This window comes from Rhipicephalus sanguineus, chromosome 1 (assembly GCF_013339695.2).
Source record: "Rhipicephalus sanguineus isolate Rsan-2018 chromosome 1, BIME_Rsan_1.4, whole genome shotgun sequence".
Taxonomy (NCBI): Eukaryota; Metazoa; Arthropoda; class Arachnida; order Ixodida; family Ixodidae; genus Rhipicephalus; species Rhipicephalus sanguineus.
The window spans coordinates 333837329-333858954 of NC_051176.1; the positions used below are offsets into that span (position 1 = coordinate 333837329).

At 46.3% G+C, this 21626-nt stretch overlaps 1 protein-coding gene across 1 annotated transcript in view; it reads left to right on the forward strand.

Annotated features, from left to right (window-relative positions):
* The first annotated feature begins 901 nt into the window (after positions 1-901).
* Positions 902-21626, forward strand: part of LOC119384156 (LIM homeobox transcription factor 1-beta) — a 175838-nt gene continuing 155113 nt past the window's right edge. Inside the window, exon 1 of the mRNA XM_037652448.2 lies at positions 902-994. Within this exon, the coding sequence (XP_037508376.2) occupies positions 951-994 (44 nt within the window). The 5' untranslated portion in view covers positions 902-950. The remainder of the gene's footprint in view (positions 995-21626) is intronic.

Below are 21626 nucleotides of genomic sequence, written 5' to 3' on the forward strand. Positions count from 1 at the left end.
AGAGCGTCAATTCACGCGGTATCGCTGGCAGAAGTCAGGTAGCAAGAAACGAGTGTTTTTGATAGTGCAAAAATAATAGCTCAGGTTCCAAAATGTTTTGTGAAGGTCTCGAAGAGCTTATTTCCAGCATTGGCGTCATGATTATGTGCCTGACTGACTTTTTGCGGGGGTAATCCATCGCCGGTCGTATACATTGCAGGTTGCAATTTCTGAACAGAGTTGGCAGCTTCCACTGTGTATAGCTCTTGCGATAATAATATCAGGCGCATTGAAGGGGCTTTCTCTTTCCTTAGAGAGATTGAAGCATGATAGGCGCAATGACATTAATCGAAACCACCTGCCACCGGTACGCGCTGCTATGCAGAACATTCTCACGCTGTGCCAGCTCGGCAAAAAAGAAGGTATGCGTCCACGCAATCGCATATTCGGATATGCTGCCGCATCACGCCATGCCATCCTGATAAGGGGTACATAGCCATTGGCGCTCACACGGGCATTCAGCTGCTATAAGGCACTGATAAGACTATCAGGTTGGGACAGAGAAAGAAGAGCGGGAAGGAAACGCTGTAGCACAATCTGATAGCGTATCGGCACCGATAACGCTTCCATATCGCTCCGAGTCCTTTTGTTTGCCAGGTAGGTGTCTGTTTGTTATACGCGCCTGTGCGCGTGTTTTCAGGTGATGGTACCGGCGCAATGAACAACCATTGAATATGATACGCTCTCTTTCGCGGCGCCGTATATCGGCGCAACAGCGGGTTGTGGTAGTCTCAGGAAGCCAGGCCGGGCAATCGACGCCCGGATCGGCGCCTCTCACTGCGTAGCAAGCCAGCAGCACAGCACGTGCCGCGTTGCTACGAGCGTGACGAGGCTGCGCTGCCGGCTGCGGTGCACCGAGACATCCGCGTGCTTCTTCGCTTCCCTCGACCGACTTCACGACGAATCTCACCATGTGCATCGAAAACACCCACAGACACGTACTGGAAATACAAAGGTGAGTGCTGTTCCTGACCTGATGGTGTACGTTCTTCCAACGCTTGTACAGCATGCAGTACAGCCCTCTGTCTACGGCACTTGGAGTGCAGAGAGATCTTCATTATGGAGTCAGTAGACCTTTTTGTGTGCGTGGGGTAGAGGGAGGGGGGAGCTTTTGATGAAGTTTTGGTAAAGCCCTCAGGGCTCGGTAACCTCCATGTTTGAACTGCGCCGTCACTGAAAATCCAAAAGATTGGAGTGAGACCACTTAGGCTGTCAAAGGCGACGACAGTGTAAGTGTACTGTTTTACGATCGCTACGAGTACTGCTTTACGGTGGTTACGCTTCAACCAATGTACAAAATAGGTGCTGCGTATATCAAAACGCATGGCCCCATCGCATTGAAAATTGGGGAAATGCGCGGTATGTTTCTGATGCATGGAAGTGTTTGCTTTGTCTACCTGATTATATATAATCCATGATGCGAAGAACGCGACTCACGAGGAATAAAAGAAACAGCGCTATGCCTGTTAACACACTTGTCCTCGTGTCTCGTAATCTCCACAGCATGGCTGGCCTTCACAGCATGGCCTCAGGAAGACGCAGCACTTCGAGCTAAGCCGGCAACAACTCGGCGGTGCTCACGAAGGCACACATTTGGGCATACCCGAAGTGTCAATAAGCGCTGCGCTGAGGAAGAATACACGCGAAATGTGTCGTTTTTGGTTTAACGTGGGTGTGCTTCGCCGTCAATGTCTGTTGTGCTGCGTACATGCAAATGACGTTCGTCTTGGTGAATGATGCCGACGATAGAAATTCAAATACGACAGAAGTTCAGGGGAAGATGGAGCCTTGAATTGATATTAAGTAGTTGAACAAGGAAAGTTTCTGGAGGCGACGTTTCGACAAGAGGACACTTCAGAAGGGGACCTGACAAAGACAAGTCCTCTAGCCTTAACTTTGGCTCCAGAGACGTTTCATCACGTTTACGGGTGAAATAAGTTTGCCACGTTGCGTGAGTATACATAAAGGCATCATGAGGGCCGTGGAAAAAGCATGACAAAATGTCGAACGCTATTGTCTTATTCGATGTGCATACACCGCGTCTCCTGCCTCGAAGATCAGTATGGACTCCTTTAAAAAAAGAATGTATTTAAGAAGTTGTTGCCTATGTGTGGCACTGGCGCGCTCCTCTTCTCTTACATGATAGTTGTCACCGTCAAATTTTGAAAGCAAGGCAAGTAAACACATTAATGAACATTCACGTATACTGAATCTCAGTACTGCGATATAAATGTTCACGTAACAAGAGTTCACACGACAAAAGTGTTCGCACAACCGAAATGTTCACATGTAACATAAGATTTTATCAAGATGTCCACACAGCAGACACTTCGCACTTGCAAATTATCTCCTAATTACCGCACACTAAATACAACAGTCACGCTCGCAGAAAAAAAAAAGCTGCTTAAACACGAAAATACGGTAACCACGCAGCCAAGAGTACCTCTTAATAATTAACAATTGGAGCAATATTTTTTATCTGATTTAGTATCTTCGTGATACTCTTGATTCCTCCAAAAATTGTACGAATGCGCACGCAGCGATGTCTTGAAATTTTTCTACTGGTCGTGAACCCAAAATTTTTGCTAATGGCCGTCTATCCAAACCATGCACTTTTTACAAAAGTTTGTTTACGGGGAGCACCATAATTTTTGCACCGCAGAAGAAGGTGCTCCATGTGTTTTTCGGCCTCTTCACATGAGTATGTAGCACGGTTAGCTTATCTCATCCTATACACGAAGCTCCTAGTATAGGAAACATACCTATAGTCAAAGCCTGTGAATTATTGTTTCAACGGATCGGCTAATCTTAATCGGAATATTGAGTTCTGTTCCATGATCATGCAACAGGGGCGTAGCCAGAAATTTTTTTCGGGGGGTGCACCTCCTTGATCTGAAGTGGGGGTCGGGTAGGATATGATCGAGCGTCATTATGTGCTCTGTATGCCATGGCAAAAAAAAAAAAATTCGGGGGGGGGCACGGGCCCGGTGTGCACTCCCCCCCCCCCCTGGCTACGCCACTGTCATGCAATATCATGTAGTAATTGAGGGTTCTGCGCACAATTTACGATCCAAATTTTTTTGGACAATTGATCGCACAATTTGTCGAAGAAATATCGAGCGTGGCTAGAAGCTAGAGGCAGTAGGGACAAATCATTCTCTTAATGCGCTATAGAATCAGCTGTATCATTTCCTATGACTTCACAGTTACTTGGAGCCCACTGAAAAGTTATGTACTCAAGGCACGACGTTCAGACCCTCGCGTCTTAGTGGGAGTCTTTTATTTATTGCTGCAGCATTTAAATCACTGAGGCACTGCAGTCTTCCTCCGGACTTTTCATTACTCTGTCTTCGTCGAGTCACCTCCTCATCCTCGAATATTCACCCTTGCCGATATTCTGAAGAGTAAACAGCTCATCGTTCACAACCATGCATAGTCGTGCGCACGGGGGGGGGGGGGGGGGCAGCAGGGGGGGCAGTGTCCAGCGCCATACACTGACACAATTGGGAGAGGGGGTGCTGCGACGGACCTTCGGGCCCCCTGAAGGAGAACCCTGCGCACGCCTATGCAACCATGCACTATTGTATAATGAACTCGGGCCTCGCCCTCCAGGCAGCAGGTGGGAGCAGGAACTACTAATCACTAAGTTACGGGGCAACACTCCTGCTTGCAAAATCATTTGTGTGATTAGACCGTCATACAAACTGCGAGAGCGATACCCTCTGGAACGGTATTTCTAACGTCACTGCAGACAATGCCGTATAGCTGACGAAGGCGAGATCGTGCGCATCGCGCAGAAGTTCTTCTTGAAAAGGGATGGCTCATAGGCTACGAGAATTTCTCGTTGTCGTATAGCAAATGAGTTGGAAGTCGAAGGAATAGCTGAAACCTGCAAAGTCCGTCTAATAACCAGAATTCGTCGGTTTATATAACAAACCTTCGTTTGTCTATATAACATCTGAACAGCGCTGCTTCCTTCGTAGGTTTTTTTTTAAGCAGTTCATAAAATACTGTGCTTTTTCTCATTTGCGTAGATCTGTGAAAGTAACAGAAATGGGACGAACTTAGAATACTTGAATATGAACACATACAAGTGAACTTTCATGCTTTTTTATCTTTGTGCGAGAGAAAAAAAAATATATAAATGGTGGCTCTATAGACTCATCTGTGAACGTGCGTAAAATGGTAAAGGTGAAGGTAAAGGCTTTGCGGGCCTTAAACCTAATGAAAGAGGCACGAACGCACGCGACCATTTTGGAGGGTCGAGGGAAGGGCGCAAAAAGTTCGCGATGATCCCTCATTTACATATACTTTCACGTTGTTTAAAGGAAATTGGCTTTGTATGTGGCGTCCATGTTCCATTTCAACCTCTATAGGAAGCTCGGAAAAGTACACACCAGTGTGCAGAACCGATTTGAGAGTGAGGGGCAAACGAATTTTTTAGTGTCCCGCTATCCACTGAAATATTATTTCGTACCGCGCTTCTTTTGCATTCGTGAGCTCTCTCAGTGAAATAACAACATTAAACGTTGTCATTCGCTGTACTGCAGAGTGATGCGCGTACCGCCTGTGAATTGCTGAAAACTGGCTTTTTTTTTTTGCGCATATCGTACTGAAGCCAATTGCGCATAGGATAGTGAATACTTGAGCCGTTGTGGACGATGTCACACGAAATAACTATATGTTGTAAGTCCCACCTACTGAAGAGCCAGTAAGTAGCCGGCGCCATATTGGTGCCCAAACGTAGTGTCCTTCAAACATAATAATAATAATAATAATAATAATAATAATAATAATAATAATAATAATAATAATAATAATAATAATAATAAAGACAGAAGAAAAAGTCGACACGCATGAGACAAAAAATAATCCTGATAAGCATGACAACCGGTTTTTGCGTTGCGCAGCAAATGTTGTATACCGCACAGTACCCTGTCGTGTGGCAGTCCTACAGTTTAAACTCAATTTGACGAAGTAATGGCCGCGTTTGAATAGACTACGCTCAGAGGTGGATCGGCAACGGGCGAGCGCTGATCGGCAACGGCGCGACGACCCTGCCGTACGAGAGTTAAATCACACTAAAAGACATACTTTGCGGGCGATATACTCTAGTGAGCTTTCAACTTTTCATCTTAATGTACATGTAAAGAGGAAACATGCTTGCACCGCATCAGACTAAACGTCGCCTACACTCATTACTTCAACAACAAAATCAAGTTGTCGGACTTACCGCTGTGCGTTCAATGTAACGTCCTAGAAGACCTGAAACACGTTCTCTGAGAATGCAGGCGATACGCAACAGAAAGACGATCTCTGAAGGCGGCCTTGCACCTTCAACAGGACTCGTGTTTAGAACTGCGGCACATTCTGGGCCCATGGCAAAACAGCACCTGTGCGTTACGCGCAACGAAAGCGCTGCTGACTTTCTTGCGGGCCACAAGCCTGACCGAAACTCTGTAAACAGTGTAGTCTATGTATGTGTGCGTGGTTATCAGTGTATGTATCATAATCATCACCCTGGAGCACCTGGAGTAGCATGTCAGGCGAATAGCCAGGCAAACATCTCCAGCTTTTCATTAAAACATTTCTCTCTCTCTCTCACGCTTGAATCAAGAAAGAGATTTTTCGGTCCTTGAAAATCTAAAATTGTAACGTGGTGATGCTTAAAAGCTAACGCGGCATTGTATTTGCCGCCCAACCCCGTCTGCGCGTGTGAAAAGTCCGTGAGGGCAGCCCAGACATGAAGCCTCCCATGTCCAGGCGATACACGCCTGTTAGACAGTCACGCGAAGCTATGATAGGCCGCCGATATGCAAAGACGCAGAGGACGAACCCAGTAATTGTGCGAGAAGCCCGAGCAAGCAAGTTTCGAGGGGAGGACCAGTTCCATCTGTGGGATAAACCATGATATAGCGAAAGCAACCATCGTATACTGTTCCCTTGAGAGCATTTACAGGCACAATAAACCACCGCCGCCTCGGCGCCATGAGGTACGTTCTAAGAGCGCTACCGACTGTTGAGTCCATTGTTACGTTAATGGGTGGGCGTGGAGTGTAGCATCGTCAAAAACAAACTATAGGACCATGACTAGGGTGGCTAGATGCTTTAACGCGACGACGCTAGAGCGCATGCTCGAAGGAAAACCAGTCGGTGTCAGAATTAGAAAGAAATCCCAACTTTTCTAACGAATTTATTTCGGGAAAAGCTTCATTAAATCGGGTTTGTCGACAATTTAGTTTCGTTAATTCGAATTGATGACAACATTGAACTGCATGGCTACCGGCCAGGGAATGGGCGAGTAATTTGGCGTAACCGTCACCAAAGGCAACGTCTTTTGTTGTTGTCGTCGAGTCTTGTGTCAATTTACCTGATGTGTAAGCTAGGGGGGGGGGGGTAAAGAAAATGCCGCGTGCACACTGTCTTTGCATGTCGCGTTCCAGTTTTCGACTAAGCACTTTCATGGCGAATCACTACGGAAACACGCGAGGTGGATAGAGGTTGATGAAATGGAGTGACTCTCATCTGCCGTGCATAATTCTTGCTCTTATTTTCGCTTTCTTTGTGATTCCTTGCGCTACTGCCTGAATTTAGTTTGTTCCGTGTTAAAACGTGGTTTTTACGTTGGTATCTACCATGAAGACAAAGCTTGGTTGACCGTCACTTCTCGAAGTTTTAGCCCAGCGTTATGATTGGTCTGTTCCCCTTTGGCAAACTTAACCTGTTCGTTCCAACTACTGGCGTTTTAAGGTGAAGGAGGGGGAGTTCAGTCTTCGGAATTTTTCAATTTTGCAGTTTTTGTAATATGCACGCACACGTACAAAAACATGCACGAACGTACATTATGGATGGTTATCCCCCCCCCCCCCCACCCTCCCCACGCAAAAAAAATTCTGGCTGCGCCAATAGTTCAGCACAATTGTTGAATCTGTACTCCACTGCAAGGCTGCGCTAAGACAAAGAATAATAATAATGACAACAACAACAACAATAATAATAATGATGATAATAATAACAATAATAATAATAAGAAGAAGCAAACGGGAGGGGAACTTGTTCTCAGCGTTGAATCTTCCCATCGTTTAATGCAAAGATATATATTGCTTACCTGCCGTAATTACAAGGAGAAATTGACGCCTGCATGGCGCCTCTTTGCGAAGAATTATCACAGCAGTGCAAATTTTTTCGCTTCTTTCGTATGATTTTAATTATTGTTGGCATGTACAATCCCATTTTCCAAACACTCCACATATGCGTTTTGCCTTGTCTGTATATGACGCATTTAACACCTACTTTCTCTGCAAGAATGAGTTAGGCTGACCTAATCAAATCAAACTATTTGGCTTAACGTCTAAACACACCGGCTTGGAAGCATATGGCAGCGTAGTGTTCCGAATTTATTTTTACCACTAGGTTTTCTCGAAAACGCAGCCAAATCTTATTAATAATATTGTTGGAGTTTTACGTCCCAAAACCACGATATGGGACGCCGTAGTGGAGGGCTCCGGAATTTTCGACCATCATCTGTGGTTCTTTACCGTGCACCTAAATCTAAGTACACGGACCTCTAGCATTTCGCCTCCGTCGAAGTGCGGCTGCCACGGCAGGGATTCGATCCCGCGAACTTCGGGACGGCAGTCGAGAACCATAACAACTAGACAACCGCGGCGAGTCGCGCGCTCTTAACGAAACGCGTTGGAGCACTTACGCAATTCCCTACTTTCTACACCGATACAGGATTATTTTTCTCTGCCAACTGGCCCAATGCCGCCATCATTCTTGTTGAATCACTGCTCAAATTGGGCTGAAGTATCAGAGAACATTCAGTTATCTTGATAATGTATTGTTTATCTGCGGTTTTCACTGAAGTGGAGTGCACCTCATGGGGTAATCACGGCCCGAATGGATAGCGGCTGTGGCCGGCATAATTGAAACGGAGGTACCGTGTGGAAAAGGGCCATATACAGCATCTGAGCATTCGAACGCAGTGGCGAAGCAAATGCTTTTGTTACCGTCTATGCGAATCATGTGAACATTGATTAGAGCTATATAGCAGCGACAGAAGACGGAAAAATTGTTCGGCGTGCGCATCCGTCGTTCACAAAACAAGCACGATAACGCATTTCCTGTGATACGGTATATAGCGGTGCAGCGAACACAATATCGTCTTTGCTTGGTGTTTCCGATGCTATAGTAATTGAAAATAAACGGGATAATGTCGCCCTACATCTTTGCATAGCGTTACAAGATGGACAGTACACTCGTGGCGTATTGAGTGCTCAGCGGTTGTAGAATAAATCTCTTAAATAGAATTTTAAATGCGTGCAGAGTTTCTCTACAGTTACCATCGGTGGTTTCCATGGTCTGCGTAAGGTTGAAAACGCAGTTGCGCAGGCATGCTGCGCTGACGCCACACGCAGTTAGAAATGTCCGGAATAAAACGCCCCGCGTGCAAGCGAGCGTTTTCGGACGATAAGCGCATTTTCCACGAAGCCGGTGGTTTCCTATAAAGATTTTCCTTTGTGCAAGCCAGCGCGTTTTCACAACACGGACGGAAGGTCGTCGATGCTCTGTTCATTCGAATATCTGTGCAGGTAAGCACATTAAGAAACGCTTAGTCAAAGACAATGCTATTGGTATAGGGTAGCGCTTTTCAAGACACGGACAAAGTAATGCACACGAAACGACATACTGGAGCGTTTGTTATGTGCGCCTTAATTTGTTAGTACCTTCAAAGCGCAACCATATAATATACCAGTATGCGATTCCAATTCGTCCATGGAGCAGCACACTTCGGACAGCGCTATACGCGTTGAACGGGACGAACATCGACAGGTGATGTCTTCTATATTTTTTTTTATTTCTTATTTTGTACTTGAGGATCTATGCTGAGTTCAACGCAACATATTAATATTCGTGCTGCACATACGAAAAACTCATAGTGAAAAAAAAATATTACACGTTTCTCGACATATATATTACACTTTTCTCGAATATTATGTGTTTCTCGACAAAGCATCACGACGAGAATAAGGAAAAGGGGAGGGGGGGCAAGACGACGCGACAACGGAACCAACGGTGGTTTCTCTCTCTCTCTTTTTGCAGCGGAGCTGTTAAGCTTTCATTATGCCGTTAGTCGTCAACCGAAAACTATCATCATCATGAACCGGCACGCGCTCTCTTTGTCTTTATTCTTCCTCTTCGTCATCTTCTTCGTCTTCTGTTTCGTACCCACAACACGTGCGCCGATTTGTCCGGCGTGAGATGCAATAACTCTGATGGGCGAGAGAAAGAAAGAGAGAGAGAAAGAAAGAGATAGAAAGAGAGATTATTGGCGAAAAAAAGTTCTTGGGTGGGCGGGATTCGAACCCCCGAATCCACGATCCGAAAGCAAGCGTCGTAACGACTCGACTACCCAGGCACGCAGCAGAGCATGGCATAGTCTTGTGTAGTTTAATGTAATTATGGGGTGGGAAAGGGAACTGAGGGTGAGGTGGAGGGAAAGGGGGAGCGGAGAGAGTAAAGCATGGCATAGAAAGAAAGAGAAACAGAGAAAATTACGTAACAAGTAACGTGACATGTTCTCTCCAAAACCACGTAAAATCACGTAAAACCTAGTACCACTTGGCAAAACTTAGCAATACCCTGCAAAACCTAGCCAAAACCTAGTCAAACCATAACAAGCGAGGCGACCGCCAGCTCAGCTGGAACTCAGTCTTGCGCCACTATAGCAAGCTGCCCACATTATTGTTTTTTTTTTGGGGGGGGGGGGGGGCGACCGGCTTGCGCGAACTGCTTTTTGTTAGCATCGATTACTTCATTATAGCATATCATTTATCCAAATTACAAATTACTTGCATAGTTGTCAAAGCTCGCATGTCAAGTGCATCACATTCGACAACACAACGCCTCGTTTATAAAAATAAAGGAGGCGTTGGGAAACCTCATACCCTATATATTTCCTGCTCACTACACCTTTCCTAATGATCTTTTCTGCCTTTCAAAGTTGTGGCCCAAAAGGTAAATAACGGCTGAATTAAGCGGTAATGTTGATGTCGGTGGTGTTGGTGGTGTCGGGGTTGGTGTTGCTGCAGCAGGCGAGATTAGCCCGGCACAGATTTCTACGCCTGAGCCTCTCATACGTTTATCGCAGGGGTTTGTCACCAGGTGTCAAACAGCCCCGTGTCTCGCAGGAAGAGAAACACCGCACTCTCCTTGAGATTGCCGCATGCCCTCCAGAAAAAATGACGTCCTCAAATGTCTTGTGCCTAAGAGCAACCCTCTGCAGGCTGCGGGCCGTCGCTTCTCTTTCCGCGTCGAACTGCGGGCGTAAGCCGAATGGAGTATGCGTGGTGTCGCCGATATTATCACAGAAGGCACTGAGCGGGGAAGAGCATCGCCCAGTCTTGGATAACCAAGCCGCGGTGTACGCGGAGTCAGTACAACAGCGCTGCTTCTTCGCGAGCAAGTCCGTGGATCGCTCTTAAGTGATTGCGTATTGCATCCTTGTAGTTCTGATGAATCTGTGGAGCTCTGTTTTTTTGGGAGACGTGTCCGCACTTCACGTGCAAGAGCATCAGCGTGTTCATTTTCTTCAATTCCAACATAGGATTGTAATCCACTGAAACTCTACATTAAATTCCATGCATATTAGATATTTAAGCAGTGCCAGAGATTGCCTTGTACACTTTTCTTGAGGTAGGCCGCGACGTAGTCGTTGTAGCGCTGACTTTGATTCCGTAAGTACCGCCACGTCGCGTACAGAGTGGGCCCGCAGTTTTCGCAAAGACGCGGTAATTGCGGCGCTTTTTATCGTTGTGGACGAAACTACACACGATCCAAGCGGCCCGACCATGACACGAAAATGGAGGTTATGCAGAATGGCGCTGCGTAGCTATCTGTTTGTGCGCACGCCGACCCGTCTGTGTACACTTGCAGGTGGCTTCGATACACTCGCGCGACTCGTTATGTACAATGGCGTACATGTGTCCAGTTATTGACCAATGCCCCCGAATCTTTATGCACAGACACATGGAGGTATTACAACTAGAAGCCTTAAACTTGTTTACTATTTAGATATGCGTCTTATTTTCATGTGCACGTGCCTGTCGTCAACATTTTGCATTCGACAAACATCCCTGATTGCCTTCGCCCTCGTGACACTGAAGGCTAGCAGTTACAGGCGACGAGACTGCTCTTGCGATTCGCTATAGACTGTATCTCCCTCGCTAACTCAAGCAAGCTTCGCGTCATTTAGATTTCATTAGGGCATTGAAGCTGCGTCTTCTTTTGTTGTTGTTGTCACTGATCATGAAAACTTAAACACCACACACATGTGCATATAGGCGCAAATAAAGCTGGTTAGCATTAGAGATGAACTTTATAAAGCAATGTCTTATAGGACTACGTATGATGAGCCAGTTATTGAGCCAGCAGCAGCAACATCAACCGCAACAACAATATGTCAACACATGCTGTAAACATATACACATGAAGTCCCATAATAAAACCTGTAAGGGCGTCCCCTCTTATACAACACGTACAGTAAAATAGCCACAGTTAACAACCAAATAACGAGCAGTATAGTCAAAGTATTAAACACGGGTAAAATAAGTTTGCAAAGTATCCGACAAAATAGCTAGATGATACAGAATTATAATAGATAAAGCTTAATTTATACAGAAAAAGAAACGTGAGCAAGTAATTTAACGGGGTAACAGAAATCATTCAAATGTACACTAGGGAACATCGTTGAACGCATCGTACTAAAAAAGAAAATTAAAGCCAGTTCCACGCCTGTGCAATCTGAGTAGACAGCGGAGCTGGCAAGCAAGAGCCACCACCTGGCGAACGCAGATTGAGTTCTTTCTTCATCATCTTCTTCTTTCTTCTTTTATTCATGTTTTTTTTCTTTCTGCATCTTCTTCTTTCTCGTTTCTTTGTTTTTTTTTTCTTTCATTCTTTCTTTCTATATTGCCCTCTCTCCTCCTGCTAACCCTCACATCATTCCTCCTCACTCTCAATTCGCTTTCCCACCCCTAGCTATGCTGTACTATACATTACTGTGCTATGGTGTACCCTCTCACCTCCTCCTTTTTGTCCTCCTTTCCCCCTCCTCACCCTAACGTCAGTCCTCTTCATTCTCACTTCCCTTTCCCATCCTCTTGCTAAAGTATGCTAGTTATAAAGAGCTATGCAATGCTTTACCCTCTCCCATCCTTGTCTCCTTCCTCCTCACCCTCACATCACTCCTCCTCCCCTTCGCTTTCTGTTCCCACCGCCTTGCTATACTATACTATGCATGGCTAAGCTATGCTAGGAGCTGCTTGGCACATATACCCGCTTTATGTGACGCATCCCCTAAGCTAGTTTTTGCATACCACGCCGTATTTACCCCAAGCTTAAATAGCCCCGCTGTTAATAAGAAGGGGAACAGTATGAGACATATATGAATTGAATCCAATCGAAATTAATAACCGAAACCTGCGGACGTAATAGACACTGACTCTCAGGTGGCCGTACGAAATTTCGCTAACGGTCGAATCTCCCCGGAAGCGCTACGAATCGTGATTGCAGTCAAGAAAGTAATGCTGTATGGACACCCGCTCACACCTCCACCTCGCCAGGAGACGGTAATAATGATACAATGGCGCACGACGTGGTTCGAGGGTTTACGGACCGAGTCACGCCGATAGTATAGGGCCGGAATCTTAGCGTCTCCCGTGAACGATGATGGAGAGGAGTGGAAATGGGAGGATCGTATGACAAGGAGTACTAGAAATCGCAAAGGTACGCTTGCTCACCAAAAGCTGAAGGTGGTGGTTACAGCTTCACACAAAAAAAACAGTCTGTCGACAGGTGGTGGTTACAGGCCAGAACTTATCCGAACACGGCGATCTCGCACCTCTTTTACCCAGGCATATGCGAGACACATAAATGCAAGAATTGTGGTTCTAGAGCCACTATATAGAACATATGCTATGGAATTGTCGAGGGATAACAAACAAACATTAAAGGGGATGCAGCCTCTAGCGATCGCCTCTGCGCGCGCTGGGAGGCTGTGTTGCACAGCTCTGAACTTGAAGACCAACTCTCGGCTGTCCAGCGGGCCGAGGAAGCCGCCAGGAATCAGGACCTATTACCCGTCACCTATAAGCGGGATCTATTGCGCGCCCCACACACTAACAATAAAGCTCTTTCACTGACCGAAGAGAAGCGCATCAAGAACAAGTTCAGCAATAAAAATGAAAAAGGATGAAGAATACAGGCATTAACAGACTATGCATTGCAATAAGGTATGAAAACTTAAGTGAGTTGTCAACTAAAAAAAATTAGAAATAGAATATATGAGTGTAGTAACCAGATTGTAAGCAAAGACATTGAAGATCAGGCAATTGAAAAAAAGAGGGGGGATTCCCTCAACATTTTATTGAACAATGCTGAGAAGTACAGGTTGTCATTGCTGAAGGTAGATCATTCCAAAATGAAATGGCTGCGTAGGAGGCTGCCAGTTTACCGTAATTAATTTTAGCCTTCGGCAATAAAATCTTATTTACTTTTTCACAAAAAAGAACTGAAATTTTTGTTGAACAGCTGTAAACAGAAGAAGGAAAGAAGTGTTAATTTTAAGGGCTCGTTTTGTTTTTGTTATAACCAATATTAATGAGCACTAACAGACAATAATGCCAAGGAAAGTATAGGGGATGTTATTAGTAGTAAATGTAAGGTAAATGTGAAGAAAGAAAAGTGGACGAAAAGATAGCTTGCCGCGGGCAGGGACCGAACCTGCGACCTTCGAATAACGCGTCCGATGCTCTACCAACTGAGCTACCGCGGCGGCCATCGCCCCGTCCACTTTATAGGGTATATATGTACATTTAAACGTGGGAGCGTCAGTCAGCGCCGCCAGTAGCCATGACGGCGAGTGTGGAACACTCTTTTTCTGCCTGTTGGCGTCACGTAGTACGTGAACTTATTACGAGCTGGCAGCTGACCAATAATCCCTAGCATACCACCTGCAAGCACCAAGTCTGCCAGAACGAGGCCCTCGCTATGAATGAAGGAAAGAAGTGTTAATTTCAAGGGCTCGTTTTCTTTGTTATACACAATATTAATGAGAAATAACAGACAATAATGCCAAGGAAAGTATAGGGGATGTTTTTTTTTTAGTAATAAATGTAAGCTAATTATGACGAAAGAAAAGTGGACGAAAAGATAGCTTGCCGCGGGCAGGGACCGAACCTGCGACCTTCGAATAACGCGTCCGATGCTCTACCAACTGAGCTACCGCGGCGGCCATCGCCCTGTCCACTGTATGGATATATATTATTGTCTGTTAGTGCTCATTAATATTGTAAACAAAAGAATAAGTTATGTGAAGTATGAGCACTGCGGTTACAAAAAATAAGCTGGTTGGTTGGTTGGTCAAACATTAAACTGTCCTGAGAGACGCGACTAGTGCGCAGTGGGCTCCTCCCATGTTGGGACGGGCAGGCTTAGCCTGACCGCCGTACCATGGGCTTTCTGGACGGCCCATAGCTGATCCTTGGCTTGGATTGCTTGATCGCTGCCCCCAGTATTTAAACGCCGAAACAAGCGGCATAATGTTCCAGTCGACGTATAAAGGAGGAGCAGATGCTCTGCATGGGCTAAGTAGCTGTCGCGGTGGTACAGTCGTTACGGTGCTCGACTGCTGACCCGAAAGTCGCGGGATCGAACCCGGCCGCGGCGGTCGCATTTTCGATGGAGCCGAAAATGATGAGGCCTATATACTTAGATTTAGGTGCACATTAAAGAACCCCGGGTGTTCGAAATTTTCGGAGCCCTCCACTACGGCGTGCCTCATAATCATATTGTGGTTTTGGGACGTAAAACCCCAGAAATTATTATGATATCCACGTCACCGCGCTGTAGAGCGTGAATCTCTGCTTCACTAAACTGACGTCAGCTCTCGAACGCGAGTAGTGTGTGCGACGCGCCTGGTAATCCCAAGCCACGCGCACAACTACAAGGTGTACACAAATACGTCGATCCGCCACGCTCAATGTCAAACAATGCACCATGGCTACTTCCTTGCTGTGTGCTTCGCGTAACATCAATTCCTACAGTTGGTGGGACCTGTCGTTTTTTTATGCAGCTTCACACCATAAGCCTCCATTACTTTTTTTTGGGGGGGGGATCATACCATCGACATTTCGACATACGAGAATAGCAAGTGCATGGTATAGGCCATCGGGACTTTATTGCTGCTTTTGTACCGCAGCGCGTCCAATTACCTAGAGTGGATGTATCCATTCACATCCTCAATTAGAGTCCCACACTGATAACAGGTCCCAGTTGAGTCAACACCTGTCGTACGCCATTGCCGCTATGCAGGCACATTCGCGATAGCTGTGGCGCAATCGCGCACGGCTTCCACGTGCACCACTGAGCGAACTTTTTCGAACACGGGGCGTATATACCTTCACCAAACGACCTTTTAGTTGATTTAACTACTGACAAAGATGAAATGATAAAAAAACAGAGGCAGTTTTTCACGTTTCAGTTGTTATTCTTGCAAATGCAAATTTTCTCTTCCTCACACTAAAAATGCCACTTTGGTAGATATCAAATTAAGGAGACGACCAGAAAAGCTTCCAGACGTACGCGGCTGGATAGATAGATAGATAGATAGATAGATAGATAGATAGATAGATAGATAGATAGATAGATAGATAGATAGATAGATAGATAGATAGATAGATAGATAGATAGATAGATAGATAGATAGATAGATAGATAGATAGATAGATAGATAGATAGATAGATAGATAGATAGATAGATAGATAGATAGATAGATAGATAGATAGATAGATAGATAGATATGCAAGAGCCCGCATGTACTTAGGTTTGGGTTCACGATACAGTGAACATCACGCGGTAAAACTAAAAAGTAACACGGCGTTCCTCACGATACTGTCATAGTCTGGGCACGTAAAACTTCCGAATTTAATTTAAATCGAACGACCAGCCTCATTAATTAGGCCCGCTCAGCGCTTCTGCGAGAGATGCGTGAACTTCTGAGACGTCAAGATGCAACGGCATGCGTGCGTACGTGCGTACAAGCGATGCGCATCGATAAAATACTTTAAACCCATCTAGTCGATTGTTCCGATTTATTGATTTATATCAACAACAAAAACAAGAACAAAGCTTTTAGCTTCCCCCCCCCCCTCTCCCATCCCAGTTCCAGTCTTGAAGAAGACAAGTCCACTTGGTCGAAACGTCGGCTGGAGGACCCACCCCCTGTTTATGGATTTTTTCATCGCAAGCTTCCACCTTCCCGTTCCTGCCGTTTTTTAGTCGATGTAAAGTAACTTAAATAGTACCTCAAGAAACCTCGCTAGAGATAATCGCTTTTAATGTAGTGTCAGCGACACTGCGTATACAAGTAAACATATACAAGTAAATGGAGCCAGGCACGTAGCCGGATTTTTTTCCTGGGGGGGGGGGGGGGGGGCAAGGCGTACTTGTTAGAAAGAAAGTCTTTCCATGGCAAAAAGGTAATATAGAAGGCTGGATGAATTTCAAGGGGGAGGGGGGTGGCCCCCCCTGGCCCCACATGGCCCCCCCTTGCCTACGTGCCTGACTGGAGCATTAGAAGCCTTATTCATTAAGCAGGTGAACATCGCAGAAAAAAAACGTGCGCGAATTGTACGTCCGAGATAGCGCTGCCCTGCAACTTTAAAAAGAAACATGGGGAAAAATAAACAAATAAAAAAGGTCCAGCATGATAAACATTAGAACCAATCTTTCAGACGGCCAAGCCTTTTTAGAAGATTTTTAGACTCCTCTGAAATCGAACCCACGGCCTTGACCAGAAGCCCAGTACTGCAACCATTACGCCATAAGCGCTTGTTTATTCTTCATTACTATCAACATCAGTGACAGCATCAGTAATAGACGCTTGTTACCATAGCACAAAACCACGGCGTTAGAACAGATTAGGTGGAGCAACGACGCGTTGGAAAGAGGAGAAATCCTGGACCTGTTTCCTTTCTTGTCGAAAGGTGGCGCCTCCGTGACAGAGGCCGCCTGACTATGCCGAGAGCAACCCTGACGCTTCTAAGCTTCGTTTTCTTCACCGTGTTTAATTGTATTCCAAGGCCCTGTGAGGATTGTGTGGTTGTGTAATATCATACACGTAGATTAAATATAAACATTCAGTAGTGTTTTATGCATGACGGTTCGGCATGCGGCACCATGAAGCTCATAAACACCACCTTTGGCCTCGGCAACACCGTGGCCTGGGCTGTCGTGCCCGCATTCTGTATACAACACTAAATCTGTGATTGCGTGGCGCGTGTTGAATTCACCCTTCATTTGGCCTCGGAAGGTCAATTCGATGTATTTGCGGTCAGCATCATATAAAGAGCTAGTATCCTGCGTAATGTCCACCATATACCACCACTCCGCAATGAAAAGAAACAGAATAGCAAGAATAGCAAAGAATATCAAGAGCAGATAGCAAAGAATAGCAAGAGCAGATACTCTGGGCATAGACATTTGAAACGCATTTGAAAAAGTCCAGCTGTGATAAAATAGCAAATCAAAGCATCAACTTTAATCAGAATGTAACAAAAGTGTCATCTGCTTACCAGGACTTCGCATATGAGATCAAGTGTCCCTACGTAATATTTTACTACGAACCGCTTATCTACTAATTCTGTAAACATTTGCGAGAAGACGAACGCTTTAATGGATTGGATTGGAATGACTTTATTTCGGTCCTTCGGGGCGTCAACTAGCACGTAACGCGCCGCTCCCACGTCTGGAAATACCCGGATTGAAAGAGAATGCAGTAAAGAGGGCGACAGTTTGTGACCGATGGCTACGAAGCTGCTCTTTGACAGAAGCAGGCTTTTAAAAATAAATGAACGGCAATATATACGTAACGATGCGTCAACAATTTTATTCACACTGTTGGTGCTATACCTATGAATTTAACCTATTTTTGCCTTAAAAATCTGCTTTAGCTCGAGTGTTATATGGTGTGGCGTTATTCCTGTTATTCAGAAAAGTAGAAACCGGAAAGCAATAGGTTAAAACGCTGGAAAGGAAGCTATAGCACGACCATGGTCGTGCTCGCTTCCTTTGTGAACCCATTGCCCAGCACTGGGTTCACAAACCTGAAATGCATTTCACGTTTGTGAACCCAGTGCTGGGCACAGAGTTCTACTATACTGCTACTGCAACAGGCAGCATCATATCTGTATATAAGGAATAATGAGAGGCACAATCAGAATGGTACGCGATCGACCGTGATGGATTAGTCTTTAAACGGACGTTAACCTCCATTACTACACTGCAGCCAGCAGGTATAAGCGTTTCAAAGGGAGCTCTTGAATCCATCCGATATGGTACATACTGATATGGTACATAACGGGCATTCATTTGAAGACCTCGTAGACAAAAAGCGAATAATGTCCACGATTTCTTTAAAGGCGAACTCCAGCGATTTTTTGGCCATGTCAAGGTAATGATGCTTTTATGTTTCTGAGACGCTCCTGTCACGGGCCCGATAGCAGAAATACTCGGCAAATTGGAGAATAATTTTAAATAAGCAAAAAAAGGCAACACCGAAACCGAAACCCAACCGAGCATACTGTCTTCGCGTGACGTATAAGTAGGGAAAAACCGGAAATCATGCGAGGCATGCCGGTCCCACGAGCGCGTAGTATGAAAGCTGCGAAAGCGGCGAAGAGCAGACGCTCAGGGGAAAGGTGAATCTTCCGGAAATATATCTTGTGCGTGACTGACCGTGCTACGTGCACAAGCTCCTCGGAGCTGTCGGAAAATGACAGCTGCGATTCGGACGCATTTGTAGGCGAATTGAAATCGCCATTCCTTTCCTCTTCGATGAAGTGAACACTGTATAGCTATTTGCTTGCCTGGTTGCGCATTCAACCGCCAGATGGCGCCACCTGTCCAGGCAGCTGGGCACAAGTAGATTATACAGCAAACCACGAGAGGCACCTGAGACAAACATCCCAGAGGGCCGGCCAAGTACTCCGTGGGAGGTGCCTGTGGGGTTTCAACCGCCCCATTATGGTGCGCGAACTATGGAAGGCGGTACACGTGCCGGCGCTGACTTTCGATAATGCAGTGATTTGCCCCGCTGCGCAGACCCGGGAGTGGCTTGAACGCAGTCAGCGCGCCGTGGGACGACTTGCTCTGGGGTGCCACGGCAACGTTGCCAACGAGGCAGTCCAGGGTGACCTGGGTTGGTCCTGTTTCGAAGCGCGGGAAGCTCGGAGCAAGCTGTCCTACGAAGGCAGGTTGCGCCTGATGCAGCCACATCGCTGGGCACGGCGAATATTTGATTATGTTCACCGCAACGGCATCCGCACCAGATGGTCGAAAAGACTGCAGCACCTCAGCAGGAAATACGGCTTCTATACGAGCCCTGTGCAGGAGGACACCGAGCGTAAGTGGTCCAAAGCAGTTAAGACCCAAGTGCGAATGACGGAGGCTGACACTTGGCGGCGAGACATGGAGGAGAAGAGTACGCTGAGGATCTACAGGGAATCCAAACAGGAGATCCATGTCGAACCCCTATTCGACAATAGTGTAGCCAGCAGCCTCCTCTTCGAAGCACGAGCCGGCGCTCTCAGAACTCTGGCATATCGCCGGCGCTTTGATGACAGCGTGGGAGATGCAATGTGCCGTGTATGTGGTGCCGACGAGGAGACAATCGAACACTTGGTCATGAACTGCGAGGGCCTCACAAGAGCACCTACAGATGGCACCACCTTACAGCAGGCGCTTGGCTTCTCGCCCAACGACGCTCCTGATGGTGGCGGAGTGGCTACGACCAAGAAGCGACTCAGTGAGTGGTGGACAAAGGTGCGCGCACATTGACATGTCGAAGCTCTCATCGTTGAACAGTGGTGGTCAGATGTGTGTGTAGCCACTTATGTGTACGCGCTATCGTTTTCTTTCTTTCTTTCTTTTTTTAAGTCCTTAGGCCAGGGCACCGGTTGATGCCCGCCCGTTACAAAGGGTGAGGCCATAAATCCAATCCAATCCAAGCTCAAGTTTGTGGGGCCGCGATCGGGTAGAATGAATGCTATCGCTGAGAAGTTTGCGGACTAACTAAAGCTTCTTAATATTGCTATGGGAAGAGTGCATAAGTTTGGCAATATCGGCGTTCAACGTCGCGTTGGTAGGGTCGAAGGAATTTAATATAAGACAAGTACGAGCCACCTTTTCACACCAACGTTACTAGATTGGGCTACGTCGTTTCGCACGACGCGCAGCTCGCCGTATACCGATAGGGCCGGTGCATCCTGTATATCTCACGGAAAGTATTTCCGTACGGTAATGTTCACACATGTGCATTCTTTAGCCGGTACGGTATTACCGTACTTTCCGTGCGGTAAACCGGCATTGCTAGCTCTAATATAAAGACGCAGGGTAATCGTTAGGTGCGAGTGTTTCGTGACTACCAACGGGGAATCGTGTGCAGCCCACAACGCAACACCACTTGCCACCCATAGCACGCATTACCACGAGGAAATGAAATTCACACGCCCAGCCAACGAAGCGCTCGCCAAACACACGCGATTGTTGCCTTGTGGATAGCAGACGCTCTAGTGGCCCCTCGGTTCCGTCACTACCGCTTTAACAAAAATGACGTAACGCACACAATGTTGCCAATAATTCTGGGAAGCGAGGTGGGGAAAGTCGGGGCAATCAATAAAATTCATTCGTAATGAATCTACGTGTCTCCAGCTTGTAATTTGGCATAAATAACGGGAACGTGAAAAGGAACGTACCCAGCGAACTTTATTGAGATCCATTGAACTCGAAATATCGCCGGAGGTGGCCTTTAAAACACGCCTGTGGTTGGGGCACCGTGTTTCTGTGCATTACGCCATAAACACAGGGCGTCGATGTGGTTCATATAATAATAGAAGTCCCTTAGACATTTCCCGCGTGCGACGTGAGACGCTTGCCGCGTCATTATTTCACCGTGGACGCGTTGGACCCCACCTAAAGCACATTGATCGACGTGCCTCTGGCAACAAACTTTTATCGTGGGCCGGAACGTCATGTAAGGGGTTTATGCACACGCTCACGAGCTCAACTCCGTGTCGTCACCATGCTGCAACGATTCGCGCAATACTTCCGCGGTTGATAGCGCGGTCGACAGATGGCGCGCTAGCGTAACTCCGCATTACGCTTAGGCATTTCGAGTTATACGTCGCCAATGAAGAACCCGTAGCTTTGTTACATTCACTCAAGCGCAATCATAAATCCATCTGCACCGGAAAATAACCTTGTTAACATATTCTAACGGGCCGATCACGAGACGCTCGGGCCTCTGAACTGCAACTTATCGCCGCGCATTTGATTCAGCTCCCCACTTACTACAGCAGAGACTAGTTTGTTTTTCTTTCTTTCTTTTTTTTTTTTTTGTGGAACTCCAGGTGGCAGTGCGCATGGTTGATTTTGTTGGCAGTGTGCGTGGTCACACGGACGCCGTACTCTGCAACTTCGTTAGGCCTTCAGTCCCTTAATTGTTTAAAGCAGGAACGCTTGCCTG